This window comes from Myotis myotis, unplaced genomic scaffold (assembly GCF_014108235.1).
Source record: "Myotis myotis isolate mMyoMyo1 unplaced genomic scaffold, mMyoMyo1.p scaffold_m19_p_4, whole genome shotgun sequence".
In the NCBI taxonomy this organism is placed as follows: domain Eukaryota; kingdom Metazoa; phylum Chordata; class Mammalia; order Chiroptera; family Vespertilionidae; genus Myotis; species Myotis myotis.
In genome coordinates, this window is record NW_023416346.1 from 11,732,896 (window position 1) to 11,755,639 (window position 22,744).

The window sequence follows — 22,744 nt, forward strand, 5'->3', positions numbered from 1 at the left end:
CAGGCTCCATCGCCAGTGGAGCACGTGCAGGAGGGGGCCGATCGATGTTTCTATCTATATCACTCTCCCTTCCTCTCTTTCTAAAATCAATAAAAACATATTTTAAAAAAATAAGTAAATAGCCCTGGCTGGGTACTGACTTCTGCACATGGGCCACGAAGTTTCAATCGCACTGCACGTGCGTGCACGCACGTGGTATTTTGTGGAAGAGCCACAATCAAGGGGCCAAAGAGCCAAATGTGGCTTGCAAGCTGCAGTTTGCCGACCACTGGGTTAGAGCATCATCCTGATATGCCAAAGTTGCAGGTTCAATCCCCAGTCAGCACACATGAGAATCAACCAATCCTATATAATAAAAGGCCATTATGTAAATCGACCGAATGGTGGGACGACTGGTTGCTATGATGCACAATGACCACCATGGGGCAGATGGTCAAAGCAGGAGCTGTCCCCTGGTGGTCAGTGTGCTCCCACAGGGGGAGTACCACTCAGCCAGAAGCCCTGAGCCAGGCTCACAGCTGGCAAGCACAGCAGCCATGGTGGGAGCCTCTCCCGCCTCTGCAGCAGCACTAAGGATGTCCAACTGCTGGCTTAGGTCCGCTCCCTGTCAGTTGGACATCCCCCAAGGGCTCCTGGACTGCGAGAGGGCGCAGGCCAGTCTGAGGGACGCCCCCTCCACCAGTACACGAATTTCATGCACCGAGCCTCTAGTAAATACATAAATAAGTGGAACAACAAATATCTCTATCTCTCAATCAATAAAAAAAATTTTTTAAAGTAATAGCAGGAGGAGGACTTATTATTCCTGTAATGGACCCCAAAGCCCACAGGTGATACCAGCTCTAATAAAGTCACCAGGCCCTGGCAGGTTTGGCTCAGTGGATAGAGCATCTGCCTGAGGACTGAAGGGTCCCGGGTTTGATTCCAGTCAAGGGGACATGTCTGGGTTGCAGGCTGGATCAACCACTAGGGGGCGTGCAGGAGGTGGCTGATCCATGATTCTCATCAACGATGTTTCTATCTCCCTCTCCCTTCCTCTCTGAAATCAATAAAAATAAAAAATACATATTTTTTAAAAGTCACCAGGACATGGGCTCTCTCCATCTCTTGGCTTTGCTTTTCTCTGTATTTTATTCCTTTTCACACATGTGTTTCCCCCAGGTAGGGGGAGGCAACCCCAGCCAAAAAAGAGCTCTCACCTTCCCAATAGTTCCTCTCTTTGTCCCTGGAGACTGACTCTCATTGGTCCAGACTGGGATATGGGCTTACCTTGCATCAGTCTGTGTGGCTCTGTTTGGCTATACCTGGGCATATGCCTACCCCAGAGGTCAATGTTGGGGTCATCCACATGCAAGCCTTGTGTACTGAGAGTAAAGGAGAGATGGTTCCCCCAAAGGAAATTGAGGTACTGTGACCTGATGCTAGGTAGGCACTACACTTCCCTGTAAAGATCAAATACATCCAGCCCAGCCAGTGTGGCTCAGTGGTTGAGCATCAACCTATGAACCAGATCATGTTTTGATTCCCAATCATGGCACATGCCCAGGTTGCGGGCTCAATCCCCAGTATGGGGTGTGCAGGAGGCGGCTGATCAATGATTCTCTCTCATCATTGATGTTTCTATCTCTTCCTCTCTTCTCTCTGAAATCAATAACAATATATTTTTTAAAAAAGATCAAATACATCCCCTCCTTGTGCTTGTATAGAACATGACTTCCATGCATCCTTATTTATCTCAGAGCAGCAGAAGGTAGGAACTGCTCTCAGGATCACCACTGTGACCCTATTAATAAGGTGGCAGGTCTCCCATCTGAGGTGCATTTGTATTGGTTCAGCTGTTATAATTTGTTCTGTCTGTTCTCAGTCTAGATGACTTCTCTTTTGAAACTAGATTATCTTGACTGATCTGTAGAGCTTCCTCCTCTTCTGGAGTAAATTATTAATCCGTTAAAGTAACTGCAAACATTACCTTGCCTTTAATTTGGCCCCACCTTTTTCCTGCAGAGAAAGCCTCCAAATTGCCTCCTGTGAGACACCCCAGCAGCCCACTCTGGCTTTTCAGGGAAGGCTGACATCAATGACGATAATGGGGAGCAACCTTCTGACTGCATTTGCTCTCCTTGGCCCCTGGCACCAATTCCCATTCAGTTGGAATATAAAAACACAGGTTTCACCCGGCTGCTGGGGCTCAGTGACTGAGCGTCCATCCATGAACCAGGAGGTCACGGTTTGATTCTGGGTCAGGGCACATGCCTGTGTTGTGAGCTCAGTCCCCAGTAGGGGACATGCAGGAGGCAGCCAATCAATGATTCTTTCTCATCATTAATGTTTCTATCTCTCCCTCTCCCTTCCTCTCTGAAATCAATAATAATAAAAATAAAAAAACACAGGTTTTGCCCTGGTTCATGGCTCAGTTGGTTGGAGTGTCATCCCATACACCAACAGGTTGTGGGTTCGATTCCTGGTCAGGACACATACCTAGATTGGGAGTTCAATCCCTTGTCAGGGTTCTTATGGGAGGCAACTGATCAGTGTTTCTCTCTCACATCAATGTTTCTCTCTCTCCCTCTCTCTCACAAAATCAATAAACATATCCTCGGGCAAGGAAAAAAACACACACAAAAATAAACCAAAAACCGCAGGTTTCCTCCAGGAAGCACACATCTCTTACCCTGCTCTTGCACTGGACCCATTCCCCTTATCCCTCTGGCCAGCTTTACCCGGTCCTCAGACAGCCCGACCCGCACCACACTTTTGCAAGCTGCAGTCCTCAATGCCGCATGTGCCAAGCCAAGCCCTTTCACGTGTGCCAGCCTGCTTCCAGCAGGACCCCTGAACTCCACTTGAGACGGGCAGTAGCAACTGTTCCCAGACACCAAGTCCACATGCAAATGGCTTATGACTTACTGATCCCCTGGGACTAAAGAACAGCCTAGAACAGCAGTGGGCAAACTACGGCCCACGGGCCGGATGCGGCCCGTTTGAAATGAATAAAACTAAAAAAAAAAAGACGGTACCCTTTTATGTAATGATGTTTACTTTGAATTTATATGAGTTCACACAAACACTCCATCCATGCTTTTGTTCCGGCCCTCCGGTCCAGTTTAAGAGCCCATTGTGGCCCTCGAGTCAAAAAGTTTGCCCACCCCTGCCCTAGAGCTATGGCCTCTGAATATTTTTGATCACCCACATAAATCCAACCCTCTTGAGCATGCAACCCCACACTGTATATATACATGCCTATCATATGCACATACTAGTCTAAATTTTATAAATATGAAATTTTAAAATAAAATGTATTTAATACATTTTTATTAAAAGTATTATATTCATTTGAAAATGCAAATGAAAGTAGAGATGATGTGGGTTTTTTACACATTCTCAACGATGTCTTGTGTGCCTCTCAGGGCAAGTACCTGCAACTTTAGGGACCATGGCCTCCATCACAGCTGTGACAAGAGGTTCTTCCGGAGCAGTGGGTTGCTACTGACCCACTGGTCGACTGAACGCAATTGCCCTGCGTGCCGCCTTTGGGAACATGCAAATCCTCTTGACTCTAGGGTTGTTTACTGTCTTCCCGTGTCCACCCTCATCACCTTTTTGCCCATCCTTATGCCATCGATTTGCATTTCTTTTCTGTGAATCCTCTGGACCTTGCTAGTGGCGCCAAATAGTGTTGAAAGGTGGACAAGTCCACTGGTGCCAGGGGTCAAGGAGAGCAAATGCAGTCAGCAGGACGATGGAACTAGGTCGAGCCTCGGCCCTAAGACTACATGGCTGGGCGCCGGGAGAAGGAACATGGTCGGAACCCTGACCTGAGGCATCCCAGCTGTGCCCCAGAGGTCCCGGCGTGATTGGGAATGACTGGGGCCCAGTCCTGAAAGCGCGCCCCTGGCGACGATCACAGACGACTCACAGGCTCGCGCGCCGCCTGAGGCCGCACCCAGCAGCTCCCAACCGCGACCGGGGAGGTGGCCAGACCCACGCGCCGGCGCCAGTGCGTCGCTCCCAGATGCGTCACGTCCGGTGGGAACGGCCCCACCCTATAGAGGTGAGCGGGCGCAGCTGAGGGGGCGGGGCGTCGGCAAGCAGGGGCGGGGCCTCGGGGGCGGGGCTGCCCCCTGCGGGCCCGAGCTCGCCAGCGTCCGCCAGGCCCGGCAGGGTCTGGCGCCGGCGCCGAGCTGCTGGGTTGTGGCGGCAGGTGAGAGCCTCGGGCCGGAAAGGGCGGGAAGACCCCTTGTCCCGGCTCTGCGCTCGCTCTGTCTGGCCTGACGGGGAAAGGCCGCCGCTCCGCGTTCATGAGGCCTGGCGCGGCTGCGGGGCCTGGGAATGGCGTGAGGGCCCCCCTTCCTCCGCCGCGACTCTGGAACCCTCCGGCGGATCGCGGGCCTGTCAGTTGCGGGCGCGCCCCTCCTTCCGCCCCTCCCTCCCTCCCGGGTTCGCTCCTGAGCTCTGCCCGTGCCCAGTGCGACAACTTTCTAGACTCCCAGGTAGGGAGAACCCCCCGGGTCAGCACTGTCATCTGCTCTAATACCAAATACTCGGCCTGTGTGGGAAAAGCGGCCGGCCTCGGGGTTCCCTGCCCTGCCTTGGGGAGCCTCTGCACAAACTCTTCCGACCCTTCAAGCAGAAATGGCGTGGGACCTGGGCCAGACCCGTCTTGCAGTGACTCAGGGCCGCCCGCCCGTACTGGAAGGACAGGGTCAATGGCCCGTAGCCACCTCTCCCTTCTGAACTGATTCATGCCACCCCCGTGATTTCAGTCCCGGGTGTCTTCATCTCTTCCTTGTGACTCCCCTCCACTTTGCTCCTCACATACCCCCTCTGGTTTTCCTGCCTCTCTCTTCAGCGGTGGGACACAAGACTGGACCAAAGCCTCCAGGGTAAGTGACCCAAACTTCAGTGGAGGCCACGGCGTCCCAGGGCACTAGGGTAGAGACTTTTCCATGGATGAGCCTTGGCTTAACCTTCCTTCCACCCACTAATTCCCCTGCTCCCCAGTCTCACATGAGGGAGACCAGGGCCAAAGACTAATAGGACCTAGAGAGGCAGGTGCCTTTTCCAGGACTGGGACACTGCAGGGCATGGGGTAACCAACAGTAGTGATGAAAACCCACTGTGACCCCATCCTGGTTGCCCCAGTTCCAGCTGGTGATGTGACAATAGGGTGGGGCCACCCAGATAAAGAAATGGAAGGCAGTGTACCGCCTCCTTTCACCCTGAGGCACCCCACCTCCTAGAAGCACTCAAGTCCCACTGGGAGTTCCAGGCTCAGGTAGGATTGCATGTGGGCATGGGGAAGAGTCCGAGCAGAGCCCCTCAGACGTGATACAGAGGCTCTAGGAACTCAAATTCTAGGACTGCCAGACGAGTAGAAGCTCTGCTGGGAGGAACCCCCCACCCCCAGCGGCTGTGTGGCCCTCTCTGAGCCCCTCCTGCTTCTCCTTCCAGCAACTTCCATGGGGAGAGGGGACCTGCACCCTTCCAGACCCTCCATCACACCACTGTCAGCAGGTAGGATAGGCCAGATATCCATGGCAACACCTTTTACAACTGCATGTCGGTGGCGGACATCAGCTCTTGGGGCCTTTATCCTGATGGTCACCTGCTGCCCACACCACTTTGCTGATTGCCTTCTGCTTGCTAGTTGGCACTCAGACGCCCTAACCTGCTCTCCGATGGCCTCTCAGATCTGGCCTGAGCCACTAATTCCTATCAGCACCCTTTCTTTCCTCGGGCTTGTCTCCTTGTCACCCCTGGGCAGCCTTTCAGAGATTTCATCCTGGTTGTGGCACAGCTGCAGCCCGCTGTAGCTGTGTCTTTTTAAAAATACATATTTTGCCCTGACCAGTTTGGCTCAGTGGCTAGAGTATCGGCCTGTGGACTGAAGAGTCTCAGGTTCGATTCCAGTCAAGGGCATGTACCTTGGTTGCAGGCACATCCCCATAGGGGGTGTGCAGGAGGTAGCTGATCGATGTTTCTCTCTCATGGATGTTTCTTACTCCCTATCTCTCTCCCTTCCTCTCTGTAAAAAAACCAATAAAATATATTTTAAAAATATACATATTTTAATTGATTTTTAGAGAGAGAGAGGAAGGGAGAAGGAAAGAGAGATAGAAACATCACTGAGAGAGGAGAGCCCCCACTGGGGATCGAGCCCACAACCTGGACGTGTGCCCTGACCGGGAATACAACTGGCAATATCTTGGTTCCTGGGTCAAAGCTCAATCACTGAGCCATACCAGCTGGGCTATAAGCTGTGTCTCTAAGCTGGTGGATATCAGCCTAGTGGTGACAGGACTGGGAGTGACTTTCCCGAACCCCTTGATATCAGGACATCTCTGCAGGGTCACTGTGCTGGGGGCAAGCCCAGGGAAGTCAGCGGGTATGGCCAGGCTGACTGGGAACTCCCATCTGTAGGTGGCCCCTCTGGGTTAGGGATGGCAAGCTTGAGGCAGTTGTGCTAGGGGATGGGACAGCTGGATGGCAGTCAAGAGCCAGCGCTAGACCTTGCCTTTCTGTTCCAAGGTTTGGGGCAGGGGGCCCGCTGAGTCTCTCAGCAGTGGACTTCCAGGTCCCCATGCTCCTGGGAGCACCAGTGCTCGCCCTCACCAGCCACTTCCCTGTGTCCCTTCTCTCTTTAGGAAGAGCTCTCTCATCAAGGAAGGCCCCACCCATGGACCCTTCTCAGGACAACCCAAAGGCACCAGCGAGGCTGCTCTCCTAAGCCACAGAGGGCCTGGGCACACCATCCTCTGCGAGGAGTCATGGTGTTGCCGACAGGCAGCTCCCAGCTGAGGTCTGGCCCAGGAGGGGGCAGTGGCTGCAAAAGCCCCCGAGGCATGCTCAGGGCTGCCCTGCTGCTTGCCAGCCTGTTCTGGGGGGTACAGGGAACAGCCATTGCCAACCTCAGCTCAGCTCTGGGCCACCCTGGGCCACTGCCAGGGGGCCCCTACTTGAGCATTGGGGATGGCTCCGTGGTGGAGTTTGAGTTCCCAGAGGATAGCGAGGGCATCATCGTGATCTCGAGCCAGTACCCAGGCCGGGGCAATGGGCCAGGGCCCAGCCCCACACTGAGGGTTACCTCCTTGGCCACAGAGGTGCTGACCATCAAGAACGTGAGTGCGATAACCTGGGGCAGTGGGGGCGGCTTCGTGGTGGGCATCCACTCGGGCCTGGCTGGGCTAGCCCCCCTCCACATCCAGCTTCTGGACCCCAGTGAATCCCCACCCACGCTGATCGAGGAGCGGAAAGATTTCTGCATCAAGGTCTCACCTGCCGAGGATGCCCCCGCCACTGTTGGCACCGACCTAGTCCACTTCTCAGAGAACCCGATACTCTACTTGCTCCTGCCTCTCATCTTTGTCAACAAGTGTTCATTCGGGTGCAAAGTGGAACTGGAGGTCCTGAAGGGACTCCTGCACAGCCCCCAGCCAATGCTGCTCGGCCTGTTGGGCCAGTTCCTGGTCATGCCATTCTATGCTTTCCTCATGGCCAAGGTCTTCATGCTGCCACAGGCCCTGGCTCTGGGCCTCATCATCACCTGCTCGTCACCTGGTGGCGGGGGGAGCTACCTCTTCAGCCTCCTCCTTGGAGGGGATGTCACCTTGGCCATCTCCATGACCTTCATCTCCACAGTGGCTGCCACTGGTTTCCTGCCACTGTCCTCTGCTGTGTACAGCCGCCTGCTCAGCATCCACGAGACACTCCACGTGCCCATCTCCAAGATCCTGGGGAGCCTGCTGTTCATCGCCATCCCCATCGTTGTAGGTGTGCTGATCAAGTCCAAGCTCCCCAAGTTCTCGCAGCTGCTGTTGCAGGTCATCAAGCCGTTTAGCTTTGTGCTGCTCCTGGGCGGCCTCTTCCTGGCCTACCGCATGGGGGTCTTCATCCTGGCGGGCGTCAGGCTGCCCATCGTGTTGGTGGGCCTCACCGTGCCCCTGGTTGGCCTCCTGGTGGGCTACTGCCTGGCCATGTGCCTGAAACTGCCCGTGGCCCAGCGGCGGACAGTCAGCATCGAGGTAGGGGTGCAGAACAGTGTGCTGGCCTTGGCCATGCTGCAGCTGTCCCTCCGCCGCCTTCAAGCCGACTACGCCTCACAAGCCCCCTTCATTGTGGCGCTGAGCGGCACCTCAGAGATGCTGGCCTTGGTTATTGGGCACTTCATCTATAGCAGCATGTGCCCAGTTCAATGAGGCCCCTGGGTCAAGCTTTTGCCACCCCCCTGCCCCTACCCTACCCCCACCGCCCCTACAGTTCTTGTGTACCAAAGGCCTTTAGTTCTCATGCACTATGCACTCAGAAAAATCCAGGCTTATTTTTGTTACTGGTTTTTTTATTCTCCAGCTTTCAGTGCCAAAGAGGCCATGCTGAGTTACGTAGGCGGGCACTGCCCAGAAAATATATTTCAATAAAAGAGAGAAGCAAGCTTGGGTCTCTTCCAGTCTCTGCCCTTTGGGGCCTAAGGGTGGGGGCAGAAGGGTGTTGACTGAGTAGGTGTGGGCCAGGGTGGAGGACTGGCTCAGGTGCCACGGTGACCTCTGCACAGACTTTCTGAGCCTTTCTTGCCCACGCTTCCCTTCTCTGCTCTAGAATGAGCCGTGGGAGAATGAGAGCAGAGGCCTGGCTCTCCGCCTGCTGCCAAGCTCACTTGGCTTCCCGCTGCCACACTGGGAAGGAGGGGGCAGAAGGCCTGTGGCCAGTGTGGCAAGCTTGTCACGGCGGGGCCCTTTGTGGACCAGAGAGGGGAGGCAGAAGGCCTGTGGCCAGTGTGGCAAGCTTGTCACGGCGGGGCCCTTTGTGGACCAGAGAGGCAGACTAGGTGACGGCACCGACCAGCTATCAGGGGTGGGCAAACTTTTTTTTAAAAAATATATTTTATTGATTTTTTACAGAGAGGAAGGGAGAGAGATAGAGAGTGAGAAACATTGATGAGAGAGAAACATCGATCAGCTGCCTCCTGCACATCTCCTACTGGGGGTGTGCCCGCAACCCAGGTACATGCCCTTGACCGGAATCGAACCCGGGACCCTTCAGTCCGCAGGCCGACGCTCTATCCACTGAGCCAAACCGGTTTCGGCAGGGGTGGGCAAACTTTTTGACTCGAGGGCCACAATGGGTTCTTAACCTGGACCGGAGGGCCGGAACAAATGCATGGATGGAGTGTTTGTGTGAACTAATATAAATTCAAAGTAAACATCATTACATAAAAGGGTACGGTCTTTTTTTCTTTTAGTTTTATTCATTTCAAACTGGCCGGATCCGGCCCGCAGGCCGTAGTTTGCCCACGGTACTCCAGCTGCTGCCAATGCGGGGCGAGCCGGGCCGTTCGCGGGGCGGGGCAGGGCGAGCGGGCTCTGGCCCTCCCTCCTTCCCACCCCCAGCTCTCCACCGAGCCCACCTGGCCCGGCCGTGGTGGGTTTGTCCCCCGGGGCGGTCCCGGGGCGGGGAGGAAGCGGGACACCGAAGGGACTCCTCCTCCAGCAGCCACGAGGGCAGGGCGGGCGGGAGGCGGGGCCAGGGCGGCGGGCGCGCCCTCTCGCTGCTTCCGGTGGCGGCGGGCGGTTCCGGCGCGCGCCCAGGGCGGCGGCGCGCGGTAGGGGGCTGAGGGGTGCGTGTTGGCCTGGGTGGACGCCGCCGCGGCCGCCATGCAGCTGACGGTGAAGGCGCTCCAGGGCCGTGAGTGCAGCCTACAGGTAGCGTCCCCAGGCCCGCGACCCCCTCCGCGTCCGGGGCTGGGTTGAGGGTGGGGAGCGGGCGGGCGGGCGGGCAGCCGCGTCGGGGAGGCCTGGAGAGCCGCCTTCATCGGGGGCCGCGGGCTCAACCCCTGCTCCCGCCTTCGGCCTGGCCAGGTGTCGGAGGATGAGCTGGTGTCCACGCTGAAGCATCTGGTCTCCGAGAAGTTGAACGTCCCCGTGCGCCAGCAGCGGCTGCTGTTCAAGGGCAAGGCCCTGGCAGGTAAAGGGGAGAGGAGGCGGCCGGGGAGACCTGGTCGGGTGTCCAGGCCGAACTAGGGCTGGGGCATCGGCCACTTGACTCTCGAGGCGGTAGCTGACCCCTCCTCAGCCAGATGCCACAGCAATCCCTGAGGCCGCCCCCACCGCTGTGGGTCATGACCTCATTGATCTCTTTTTGGCAGATGGGAAAAAACTCTCCGATTACAGCATCGGGCCCAATTCCAAGCTCAACCTCGTGGTCAAACCTTTGGAGAAGGTATTACTGGAAGAAAGTGCCACACAGAAACTGGCCGAGGCCCCGCCCTTGCGCCCACCCGCCTGGCAGCTGATCGCCAAAGTCTTGGCCCGCCACTTCAGTGCCGCAGATGCCAACAGGGTCCTAGATCAACTACAGAGGGTGAGAAGGGTAGCCCCAGACGCCCACTCCTGTCCCAGCTACTCCCACCTGCCTCTGGCCTGGTGTACCCCCTTTGCCACCCCCTGAATCCTCCTGGCCTTCTCTCCTCAGGATTATGAGAAGTCCCTGAGCCGCCTGACCCTGGATGACATCGAACGTTTAGCCAACCGCTTCCTGAACCCCGAAGTCACTGAAGTGAAGGAGAAGGGGTTCTCTAAATAAGATTCACGGAGTGTGGGGATGAGCCTGGCCAGGCTGCAAGCTGCATGTAGCATTAAATGTGTCCTCATGTTGCAATTTGGCTTATAATACTAGCTGGTGGGTACCCAGGAACCTGTACCCAGCTCTTGCGAGGTGCCAGGCACCGCTGAAAGCACTTGACCTGGGTTGGCTCCTCCACCTCAAAAGGTCGGACGGCTGACACTCCTTGCAATGAAGTGAGGGAGCCTGAACCCAAGTCCAGCCAACTTCTCTAAGTGCCTCAGGATGAGACCTCTGGCAGGTCCAACCTGGGTGGGAGGCCAAGTGCCAGCCAGTCCTGGGCCCCCCAGCTGCTGCAGCCAGTGTGCATGCAATGAAGGAAAAGCAGCTTGGGGAGTCGGGGTGAACATCGCCCAGCTCTGTGGTGTGACCTCAGGCAAGTCCCTGTGCCACGTTGGTCCCCGCCATTGACTGCCCAGTGAAGGGCACTCCTTAAACCTCACTCAGTTTCCTTCATCCTGACTCCAGACCGGGGGCGGGCGGGGCGGGTGTCTGCAGCTGTCCTCTCCTTTATGTTCCATAAACTGAGGCCAGCAGCGAAGCAATAGCCAAGCATGGCCCAGAGAGGGGGTGTCCTGGCCCTTCCTGTCAAGCTCTTCCCTGGGCACCCTCTGTACTTGACTCCCGCTGGACACGGGTAGTTCCTGCTCCTTAAGGATGACAGGTGACTGGCTTCAGGTCACTCATCAAGGCAGTGCCAGAGCCAGGCCTCAGCCGGGCCCCCATGCCATGTGCTCACCCATAGAATGGAAGCAGACCCTCCCCCTACCACGTGTGCACAAGGGCTTTCACTTTGCACACCCCTCGCTGCCCAAAAGGAAACCTCGGAGTGCCAGGGAGCGGGCAGAAGCACAGCCTGGTGGCACTGGTCCTCCCACTTGCCTGGTATGCGGGCACTAGAGTTCACCCAGGCACCTGCTCCTTGGAGGAGGTCACCAGGGCAGTTGAGGCGGGAAGGAAGCCGTGTGCACAGGAGGATGGATACCCGAGCCCTGCCACCCTTCCTGCCTGAGGCCCTGGGCTGGGAAGAAGGACAGAGGCCTTATGGGCGATGGATTTGAAGAGCAGACGGAAGCCCTGGCCCCACCTGAGAGCTGGGAATATCAAACAGCAGGGCCTGCGGGGGAGCCCGTGTGATCAGCAGCTCACGTGACAGACCTGCCAACGCCCTCCTTTATTCTGAGTCAGGAATTTTATGTTGAAGTTTTCAATAGCACTAAAGGTGAATGTGAGACTTTGATCCAAAAAGAACTATTTCAGCCAGGCTGCTTTTGGTTTCCCATCATTGGTTTAACCATAAAAGAAATTGGTTTAAACAATAAAGGAAACTTACCGGTTTACAAAACTGAGAAGTCCAGGGGTATTGGCAGCAGATGAACAATTTTACCAAATACCCAGTTTCTTCCTACCTCCCCTCTGTGCTCTGCACTGTCTGCTTCACCCCAGGCTGCCGCCTCAGGAGCAAAGATGGCTGCCTGCAGCTTCCACTGAACCCCTTGTTCATAGCCAGCACCTTCTCGCCCTGTAGCATAGCTTCTTTCTCACATGCCTCCAGCAAATAAACTCTCATTTTTATTGCTCAGAACTGGCTTGTGCCTCCAATCATTTTGTCCAGGGGCGGGTAGCGGTGGGTAGTGGGGGGCCAGCCACCCTGGGCACGCATGTGCTGTGGATGGGAGAGGGAATTCTCAACAAAAGCCAGGTCCTTGGGGAGGGGAAATGGCCCCAAGTGACAACTGTCACTGCAGGGGGAGCGACACGCAGATGCACGTTTCAGACAGACCCTAGAGGCAGTTGGTGAGTTCCTTGTGCCAGTGCCTCCTGGCTTGGGGGTGACAGCCATCTGGTAGTTAGGAGACATCTGGCCAGTTGGACACGGGGGTCAGGAAGTCAGCAGGGTGATCAGGCAGGATGTAGAGACAGGAGTGGAGTCCAGGGTGTGTGATGGGAGCCTCAGTAAAGGAAGAGCTGATGGAGCCAGGCCCAGTCTGATTCCAGAGCCGTCTGCAGCCTTCTGTGATCGGGGTTACCTGTGGACAGAACGTCCTAGAACCTGTGAAGACAGATGAGGTGGCTTCCCAGAGAGTGTGGCGTGAGAAGGGGAGAGGACTGGGCCTTGAACTTCACCAACTGGAGATAAAATAGAGGCCAGGAACAACCCCGATGTAAGGCCACAGGGAGAGCTAGCTCAGTGTCAGGCGCCAAGAATGCCCTTCCACAGGGCTGCCAAGAGGCAAAGTGAGGGCAGGCCAGAGCCTCCTGCATTAGTAACCAGAAGGTCATTGGCGCCCTGGCCACTGTGGCTCAGTGGTTAGTGTCAGCCTGTGCACCAGAGGGTCCCGGGTTCTATTCTTGTCAAGGGCACATGCCTGGATTTCAGGGGCACATGTGGGAGGCAACTGATTGATGTGTCTCTGTCATATCGAAGTTTCTCCCTCTCTCTCTTCCTCCTCCTCTTCCTCCACCTCCCCCCTCCTTTCCACTCTCTAAAATCAATGGAAAAAATGTCCTAGCTTCTCGGATAAGGTTTTCTTAAAAAAAGGTCATTAGCTGCCCGGCCGGCGTGGCTCAGTGGCTGAGCATCAACCTAGGAACCAGGAGGTCAGGGTTTGATTCCCGGTCAGGGCACATGCCCGGGCTGCGGGCTCCATCCCCAGTGTGGGGCGTGCAGGAGGCGGCTGGTCCATGATTCTCTCTCAGCATGGATGTTCCTCTCTCTCTCTCTCTCTCTCTCTCTCGCTCTCTCCTGCTCTGAAACCAATAAAATATATATATTTTTTAAAAAAAGGTCATTAGCGATGTTGGGGGGAGGGGAGAAAGATGCAACTACTATATGGGGAAGGGAGGAGGTGGTGACAGTAACTGGGGACCCCTCATTTTAGAAGCTTGTATGTGGCAAGACAGAGATGGGCAGGTTGGGGAAGGGCAGGCAGGAAAGGGAGGAAATGCTACAGGGATGAGTGATGGGAGGCCCGGCTGGGAAGAGACCAGGAGGCTCTGGTCCAGGCCCTCTGCTGTCATGAGAAGAGAATGGGGACTCCACGTGAGGATGGAGCAGCCACAGGCTGCACTCTGCCTTTGCCCCTAGCCCAGTGATGGCGAACCTTTTGAGCTCGGCGTGTCAGCATTTTGAAAAACCCTAACTTAACTCTGGTGCCGTGTCACATATAGAAATTTTTTGATATTTGCAAGCATAGGAAAACAAAGACTTATATTTTTGATATTTATTTTATATATTTAAATGCCATTTAACAAAGAAAAATCAACCAAAAAAATGAGCTCGCGTGTCACCTCTGACACGCGTGTCATATGTTCGCCATCACTGCCCTAGAGTCTGGGGATGGCTCCATGGACACCTGCAGGCCCCAATGCTGAGATCCTTCAATAGGTGTCAGAATGTTTACTGCAGCCCGGCCGGCGTGGCTCAGTGGTTGAGCGTTGACCTATGACCCAGGAGGTCACGGTTCAATTCCCAATCAGGGTAACATGCCCAGGTTGCGGGCTTGATCTCCAGTGTGGGGTGTGTACGAGGCAGCCGATCAATGCTTCTTTCTTATCATTGATGTTGCTATCTCTCTCTCTCTCTCTCTCCCTTCCTCTCTGAAATCAATTTTTTTTTAAAATATATATTTTATTGATTTTTTTACAGAGAGGAAGGGAGAGAGACAGAGAGTCAGAAACATCGATGGGAGAGAAACATCGATCAGCCGCCTCCTGCACATCTCCTACTGGGGATGTGCCCGCAACCCAGGCACATGCCCTTGACCGGAATCGAACCTGGGACCTTTCAGTCTGCAGGCCGACGCTCTATCCACTGAGCCAAACCGGTTTCGGCTGAAATCAATTTTTTAAAAAAGTTTATACTGCAATCCCCAATTTTAGTCCAGCATCACAGTTCTTTGCCACCTTCCCTTATTCCAAAGTGAGAATTTTCATTCCCGGAAACACGGATATATTTACTCATTGGCTCTGCCAGAGAGAATCTGTCTTAAAGCACACCCAAAATAGCTTCACAGTCACCTCATTGCTGCCATTGCCGACAACAAACACCCTAAGAGTGAAACCAGTGCCTTTTGTCCTGAGAATATATCCCATGAAGGGAGCACAGTCAGACAGCTGAGTTTAAAAGGCACTTGAATCCTTGTCTCTGTGCGGTTTTGTTATAAATTGGATAAGCAGTTACACTCATTTGTTTTTATTCAACTTTAGCATTTGATTTTCTCACTCTTTCAAATGTAGTTTTGGGCATTTAAAATATTTACAGCCCAGCCAGCGTGGCTCAGTGGTTGAGCGTCAACCTATGAACCAGGAGGTCACGGTTTGATTCCCAGTCAGGGCACATGCCGGGTTGTTCCCATGTACCTTTTTTGGTAAATTATATATATATATGATTGATTTTAGAGAGGAAGAGAGAGAGGGGGAGAGAGAGAGAGAGAGAAACATCAATGATGAGAATCATTGATGGTCTGCCTCCTGCATGCCGCACACCGGGGATAGAGCCTACAACCTGGGCATGTGCCCTGACTGGGAATCGAACTGTGACCTCCTGGTTCATAGTTTGAGGCACAACTACTGAGCCATGCCTGGCTGGGCAATAAAAAATATATTTTTTAAAAGGGATTTTAAGCAGAGATTTGACATGATGTGGTTTATATTAAAAATGAAGACCTAGCCCTAGCCGGTTTAGCTCAGTAGATGGAGCATTGGCCTGCAGACTGAAGGTCCCGGGTTCAATCCCGGCCAGGGCACATGCTGGGGTTGCAGGCTGGATCCCCAGTGTGGGGCGTGCAGGAGGCGGCCGATCAATGATTCTCTCATCATTGATGTTTCTATCTCTCTCTCTCCCTCTCCTTTCCTCTCTGAAATCAATAATATATATATATATTTTTTTATTGACTTTTTACAGAGAGGAAGGGAGAGAGATAGAGAGTTAGAAACATTGATGAGAGAGAAGCATCGATCAGCCGCCTCCTGCACACCCCCCACTGGGGATGTGCCCGCAACCAAGGTACATGCCCTTGACCGGAATCGAACCTGACACCCTTCAGTCCGCAGGCCGACGCTCTATCCACCGAGCCAAACCGGCTAGGGCAAAAATATGTATTTTTTAAAAAGCCACTTTGGTTTCTCCATCTACATCGGAGATGGGGCAGGGTGCAGAGCAGTAGCCCTGTGGGCTATCCGACCCCACCTCCCTCCACAAATCACTACAAGAACTTTGAGCCACATTTCTTAGGAACATTGGGCCCAAAGAAGGGACTGGGTGGGAACTAGCCCACGGGTCTGTTGGCCTCACACGAGGTTGGGGGGTGGGGGGGACGGTTTGCACAGGGGCACTGAAGTCACACGTCGCTCTAAGGGGCGGAGCATCATGAGGGAGCGCGCGCCGGCTAGGCAGCCGCTAGATGTCTCCGGGCAGTGGCAGGGCTGGGCTGGGTGGGAACCAATCTCCCGCCCAACCGAACTGCGGGCGGGCGGCGGCGGGGGGGCGGGGAGCGGGGGGACCTATGCTGCAGCTCTGGGGAGCTCCGGTTTAACGGCGCGCTTAGGGGCGGAGCTTCGTGAGGGAGTCCGCTACGGGGTCTCCCGGACCCGCGGGTGGCAGGGCCAGCTTAGTGGAATTGACCCCACAACTGGGGGGCTCACTAGGGCCTGGTGACGCAGGCCTGAGGGGCGGAGTCAGCGCGAGGGGCGGGGCCAACGCGGAGGGGCGGGGCCTGTGGCGAAAGCCGGGGGTTAGAGCCACGCTCCAGGGGCGGGATCGAAGGCGGAGCAAGGCGACATGCAGGCCACAGCTCCAAGCCTCACCCGTGCCCAGGTCCGGGAAGGTGCGGGCGCCGCGGGCGATACAACCAGCGCAGATCCACGTGTTGCTCGAGCACAGCATGCCTCAGGGCGCGGGGAAGACGCCGCACTCACGGCCGGAAGGCCGGGAAATCGACTTCATACGTTGTATCCTACCCCGGGGGCACAGCGGAAATACGCTGCGGGCTGTCTCCGGGACGGCTGTGTGGGGTGCAGAGGGACAGACCGAGCGGGGCCGAAAGGGGAGCAGAGAGAACGAGGCGCAGCTTGGGTGTGTACCGGCCAGGGGTAGTCTGGAGGCGAATAAATGACAGCAGGGGAGTAACGGGGTGGCTGGTGGGAATTAGGCCCAGGGGTGGTCTGGAGGGGGTGAGACTAGCCCAGGTGGCCTGGGAGGGGACCTGAGACACAAAGTCGGTGTGGATGGTGCCTTAACAATCTCCACCAGCGCCCTCAATGTGCCTTTCCCGTCGCCCTTGGAGGCAGATATCGCCCGTGGATCCCTGGACCCCGATGTGGAACCTCACCGAGAAGTGGTTCGGAAGGAATTCACAGTGAATGGCAGCGTTCTAGCGGTGTAAGCTCTACAAGGGGGGCGGGGAGGAGGCGGGGCAGCAGGTGGCAGTGCCAGTCTCCACCAAGGGGTGCTTTGCTGGAGACCCGGAAACACTCAAGGATTAGGTTTGGTGCGGTCTAAGGGGTGTTGTCATGGGGACAGCAAAAGATTCAGTGTAATGCCTGAGGGGCAGAGCAAGGAAGGGAGGAGTCATCACCTCTAACTTGAATTTATTTTTTTTAAATATATTCCCATTGTTTTCAGAGAGGAAGGGAGAGAGAGAGATAGAAACATCAATGATGAGAGAGAATCATGGATCGGCTGCCTCCTGCACGCCCCACACTGGGAATCTACCTGGCAACCTGGGCATGTGCCCTGACCAGGAATCAAGCCGTGACCTCCTGGTTCATAGGTCAATGCTCAACCACTGAGCCACACCAGCCGGGCTGATTTTCTTTTCTCCCCTCCCTTTTAGCCACTGGAGAGCTGAAGATTCTCGTCTCCTCCGAACTTCCATCATCAACTTTCTTGACCAGCTTTCCCTAGTGATGCGGACCATGCAGCGCTTCGGGCCCCCTGTTCCCCGCTGAGCCTGGGCTAGGAAAAGGGGGCTGAAGTCCAACCTTGTATCCGGTCCTTCCTACGGCAGTGATTCCTGCAGTAGTTGCCACTTTATTACAAGGCCCTCATCTTTAGCCTGTACTGGCCCTTGGACACTTGTGGTCCACTTGTTTCGTTTGGTGCTTAAGTGTTTGTCACTACAGCAAATAAAACTGAGCTTCTATTCCATGTCTGAGTTTCTCTTCAACGACAGCACCTCCTCATAGTCTTGTCTTTGTCCCAGGGTTGGAGGGGAGGTCTGGGAATCAGATATTCCAACACTACAAGGAAGCTGAAGACAATTTAGGAAATGGAAAATGGGTCCTGCCATTCAGTATGAACTACTGTGAACATTTTGGAATCCTTCCTTAGTTTCATAGTTGTATTTATATAGTAAACGCATAAGAATAACAAAATGTATCCTAACTGGTTTGGCTCAGTGGCTAGAGCGTCGGCCTGAGGACTAAAAGGTCCCGGGTTCGATTCCAGTCAAGGGCATGTACCTTGGTTTCGGGCACATCCCCGGTAGGGGGTGGTGTGCAGGAGGCAGCTAATCGATGTTTCTCTCTCATTGATGTTTCTAACTCTCTATCCCTCTCCCTTCCTCTCTGTAAAAAATCAATAAAATATATTTTTTAAAAAGAATAACATAATGTATAATATTTTGCAAGGTTAGCATTTTTACTAATATTTTTCTTTTTTGTTATTTATTGTTTCATGTGCTAGAGAAACATCCATTTGTTGTTCCACTTATTTATGCATTCATTGGTTGCTTTTTTAAAAATATGTGTTAGTGATTTTTTACAGAGAGGAAGGGAGAGGGATGGAGAGTTAGAAACATCAATGAGAGAGAAACATCGATCAGCTGCCTTCTGCACACCCCCTACTGGGGATGTGCCCACAACCAAGGTACATGCCCTTGACCGGAATCGAACCAGGGACCCTTTTCTGCAAGCTGACTATCCGCTGAGCCAAACTGACCAGGGCTATTGGTTGCTTCTTCTTCTTCTTCTTCTTCTTCTTCTTCTTCTTCTTCTTCTTCTTCTTCTTCTTCTTCTTCTTCTTCTGGTTGCTTCTTCTTCTTCTTCTTCTTCTTCTTCTTCTTCTTCTTCTGGTTGCTTCTTCTTCTTCTTCTTCTTCTTCTTCTTTTTTTAAATATATTTTATTGATTTTTTTACAGAGAGGAAGGGAGAGAGATAGAGAGTTAGAAACATCGATGAGAGAGAAACATCGATCAGCTGCCTCCTGCACATCCCCCAATGGGGAAGTGCCCGCAACCCAGGTACATGCCCTTGACCGGAATCGAACCTGGGACCTTTCAGTCCGCAGGCCAACGCTCTATCCACTGAGCCAAACCGGTTTCGGCTTGGTTGCTTCTTGTATGTGCTCTGACCAGGGATCAAACCCACAACCTTGGCATAGTGGCACAATGCTCTAACCAACAGCTACCTGGCCAGGGCTTTACTAATATTTTTCATCTAACATGAATTTTTCCTCTTTTTTTTTTAAATCCTCACCCTAGGATATTTTTCCATTGGTTTTTAGAGAGAGTGGAGGAGAGAGGGAAAGACAGAGAGAAATATTGATGTGAGAGAAACACATCAATTGGTTGCCTCCTGCAGGTGCCCCAACCAGGGCCTGGGCTGGAGAGGAGCCTGCAACAGAGTTACATGCCCAGAACCCTTTGGTCCATAGGCCGATGCTCTATCCACTGAGCAAACCGGCTAGGGCTGAACTTTTCCTCTTTCTAAAAATTCTTGCCAAAACCAGTTTGGCTCAGTGGATAGAGCGTCGGCCTGCGCACTGAGAGGTCCCGGGTTCGATTCCGGTCAAGGGCATGTACCTGGGTTGGGGGCACATCCCCAATAGGAGATGTGCAGGAGGCAGCTGATTGATGTTTCTCTCTCATTGATGTTTCTAACTCTCTCTCTCCCTTCCTCTCTGTAAAAACTCAATAAAATATATTTTTAAAAAATAATAAATAAATAAAAATTCTTCAAAAGCATTACTGAATGGAGACATAACAGATACATTATAATGTAATTATTGACTAAATTATTTTCAGTTTTTGTCCTATTATAGGTAATGATTCAATGGAATTTTTATTTTATTTTTAAATATATTTTTATTGATTTCAGAGAGGAAGGGAGAGGGAGAGAGAGACAGAAACATTAACGATGAGACAGAATCATTGATCAGCTGCCTCCAGAAATCAAAATGTGGCCTCCTGGTTCATAGGTCAACACTCTACCATTGAGCCACGCCATCCAGGTGCAATGGAATCTTTTAAAAAATGTTGTTGTTGGTTTTAGAGAGAGGAAGGGCGAGGGAAAGAGGGATAGAAACATCCATGATGAGAGAGAATCATTGATCGGCTGCCTCCTGAAGGCCCCCCACGGGGGATTGAGCCTGCAATCTGGGCATGTCCCTGACCCGGAATAGAACCAGTGCCCTCCTGGTACACGGGACAACACTCAAGCAACTAAGCCATACTGGCCAGGCTGGAATTCTTGTATATAAATCTTTGCATGAATGATTTTTTCTTTAAGATAGATTCCAAGAGGTGGACTTACTGAGTTAAATACGATTTATTGTATAAAGCTCTCATTCTACAGTGCAAAATTGCATTGCAGAAGCCCTAGCCGGTTTGGCCCAATAGATAGAGCGTTGGCCCTCAGATCGACGGGTCCCAGGTTTGATTCTGGTCAACGGCATGTACCTCAGTTGCAGGCTTGATCCCTGGCCCAGGTCAAGGCACGTGCAGGAGGCAACCAATTGATGTGTCTCTCTCACATCAATGTTTCTCTCTCTGTCTCTCCCGCTCCCTTGCACTGTCTCTGAAAGTCAATGGAGAAAATTTCCTCGGATGAGGATTAACCATAAAAAAAGGGCACCATAAAAAACGTACCCCCTCACGAGAATGCTGATTTCCCACATCCTTGTCACGATTGAGTCTCCTGGGCAAAAATGTGTTTTATTTTTATTTTTTAAATATATTTTATTGATTTTTTTTTACAGAGAGGAAGGGAGAGAGTTAGAAACATCGATGAAAGAGAAACATCGATCAGCTGCCTCCTGCACATCTCCCACTGGGGATGTGCCCGCAACCCAGGTACATGCCCTTGACCGGAATCGAACCTGGGACCTTTCAGTCCACAGGCCGACGCTCTATCCACTGAGCCAAACCGGTTTCGGCTTTTTTTTTTTTTAAATACAAAAATGTGTTTTAAATCTAGTTCGCATGAGAAGAGCAAGCAACCTCAAAATACTAAAAGCATAGCTTTGTGGGCTGACTGGCCTTGACCCAGGTCAGTGAAGAAAAGTGCTGGGACAATTGGTTTAAGCCTTTCATTGGAAAGAATGAGCTCCTTGTAAATTATATTGCAGCTCTTGCTAAACTTACTTATTATAGCAGCTCTTTTTATAGATGCCATCAGATTGTCTGCAAGATGATCATGTTTTCTTAGAATAAAGGCGGTTTTGCTTCGTTTTCAAATTGGAGGCCTTTCCATTGGTTAATATCCTCCCTGGTTAGGAGGTTGTATTTTGGTGCTTCTCTGCATGCCTGGTAATTTTAGTTTGGATGCCAGACATGATTTTCCCTTGAGTGCTGGATATCTCTTTTTAAAATATATTTTTATTGATGTCAGAGAGGAAGGGAGAGGGAGAGAGAGAGGGAAACATCAATGCTGAGAGAGAATCCTTGCTAGGCTGCCTCCTGCACGCCCCCTACTGGGGAACAAGCCTGCAACACAGGCATGTGTCCTTCACTGGAATCGAACCCAGGACCCTTCAGTCTGCAGACCAACGCTCTATCCCTGGCCCAGGTCAAGGCACGTGAGGGAGGCAAGCAATTGATGTGTCTCTCTCACACCAATGTTTCTCTCTCTGTCCAAACCGGCTAGGGCAGTGCTGGATATGTATATAGTCCTAGACATATTTTTTAAAATATGTTTTATTGATTTTTTACAGAGAGGAAGGGAGAGGGATAGAGAGTTAGAAACATCGGTGAGAGAGAAACATCGATCAGCTGCCTTCTGCACGTCACTCCCTACCGGGGATGTGCCTGCAACCAAGGTACATACCCTTGACCGGAATCGAACCTGGGACCCTTCAGTCTCTTTCTCTTTATGTTTTTTTTCCATAAAGAAATTCCTCTTCTTCCTCTTCCTCTTCCCCCTCCCCCTCCCCCTCCCCCTCCCCCTCCCCTCCTCCTCCTCCTCCTCCTCTTCTTCTTCTTCGAAATCATTCTTAAGACCTTAACTATTTATGGACAGATGAGAATTTAGCTCTTTTACACCACTATCTCCTCTATCTTTTCCCCAAATGATTTTGTTCACTTCTTGGGGTTTCTTTTTCCCCTGAGGTTAAAAATCACCTCATTGGCTTAGTTCCTGCAATTTCACAATGGTGATTTAAAAAATATATACATTTTTATTGATTTTAGAGAGGAAGGGGAGAGAAATAGAAACATTGATGATGAGAGAGTCATCAATCAGCTGCCTCTTGCATGCCCCCCACTTGGGATTGAGCCCACAACCCAGGCACATGCCCTGACCTGGAATCAAACCGTGATCTCCTGGTTCATAGGTCAACGCTCAACCACTGAGCCACGCTGGCCAGGCCCTGCTGCTCTATTTAAAATTGCATCCTGCCCTGGCCTGTTTGGCTCGGTGGATGGAGCATCGGCCTGCAAACTGAAAGGTCCCAGGTTTGATTCCGGTCAAGGGCACATGCCTGGGTTGTGGGCTCGATCACTAGTGGGGGACTTGCAGGAGGCAGCTGATCAATGATTCTCTCTCATCATGGATGTTTCTATCTCTCCCTCTTCCTTCCTCTCTGAAATCAATTATATATATATATATATATATATATATATTCACATATATATGTATATACATATGTATGTATATATATATGTAAATTTTTAAAAATAAAATTGCATCCCACTTTCTCTGCACCTGCATCACTGTAACAGGTGTGTGTGGGGCGGATAAGAGGTAGGTAGGCGTATCGTGAAGGAGATACAGCTGGGACAGTAAGGAGTTGTCGGATATGAAGGAGTTTAAGTGCAATGAAGCCACTGAAGGGTTCTGAACAGAGCGGGACAAGATCCACCGTATATCTGAACAGGATGCCAGTGCCTCCCAGGTTGAGACTAGGCCGAGG

General features: G+C 52.6%; 3 protein-coding genes across 9 annotated transcripts; all 3 read left to right on the plus strand.

Moving 5' to 3' along the window:
- Positions 1-4,098: 4,098 nt before the first annotated feature.
- Positions 4,099-8,429, plus strand: SLC10A3 (solute carrier family 10 member 3). Of its 7 annotated transcripts, XM_036305295.1 has the most exons (4): positions 4,099-4,201; positions 4,850-4,883; positions 5,452-5,514; positions 6,645-8,429. In XM_036305295.1, exon 4 carries the CDS (start codon positions 6,768-6,770, stop codon positions 8,193-8,195), a length of 1,428 nt encoding a protein of 475 aa, XP_036161188.1. In that variant the 5' UTR covers positions 4,099-4,201; positions 4,850-4,883; positions 5,452-5,514; positions 6,645-6,767; the 3' UTR covers positions 8,196-8,429. The 7 variants fall into 7 exon arrangements, with proteins under 7 accessions (XP_036161188.1, XP_036161190.1, XP_036161189.1 ...); XM_036305297.1 differs by lacking the exon at positions 5,452-5,514 and having other exon boundaries at positions 4,103-4,201; XM_036305296.1 differs by lacking the exon at positions 4,850-4,883 and having other exon boundaries at positions 4,108-4,201.
- A 1,111-nt stretch (positions 8,430-9,540) lies between these two features.
- Positions 9,541-12,199, plus strand: UBL4A (ubiquitin like 4A). Its single transcript, XM_036305506.1, has 4 exons — positions 9,541-9,695; positions 9,852-9,957; positions 10,139-10,353; positions 10,465-12,199. The coding sequence occupies exons 1-4, from the start codon at positions 9,648-9,650 to the stop codon at positions 10,573-10,575; spliced, it is 480 nt and encodes a 159-aa protein (XP_036161399.1). The 5' UTR covers positions 9,541-9,647; the 3' UTR covers positions 10,576-12,199.
- A 4,148-nt stretch (positions 12,200-16,347) lies between these two features.
- LAGE3 (L antigen family member 3) lies at positions 16,348-17,764 on the plus strand. The gene is made up of 3 exons (XM_036304997.1): positions 16,348-16,566; positions 16,868-16,996; positions 17,451-17,764. Exons 1-3 carry the CDS (start codon positions 16,397-16,399, stop codon positions 17,563-17,565), a joined length of 414 nt encoding a protein of 137 aa, XP_036160890.1. The 5' UTR covers positions 16,348-16,396; the 3' UTR covers positions 17,566-17,764.
- Positions 17,765-22,744: the final 4,980 nt, after the last annotated feature.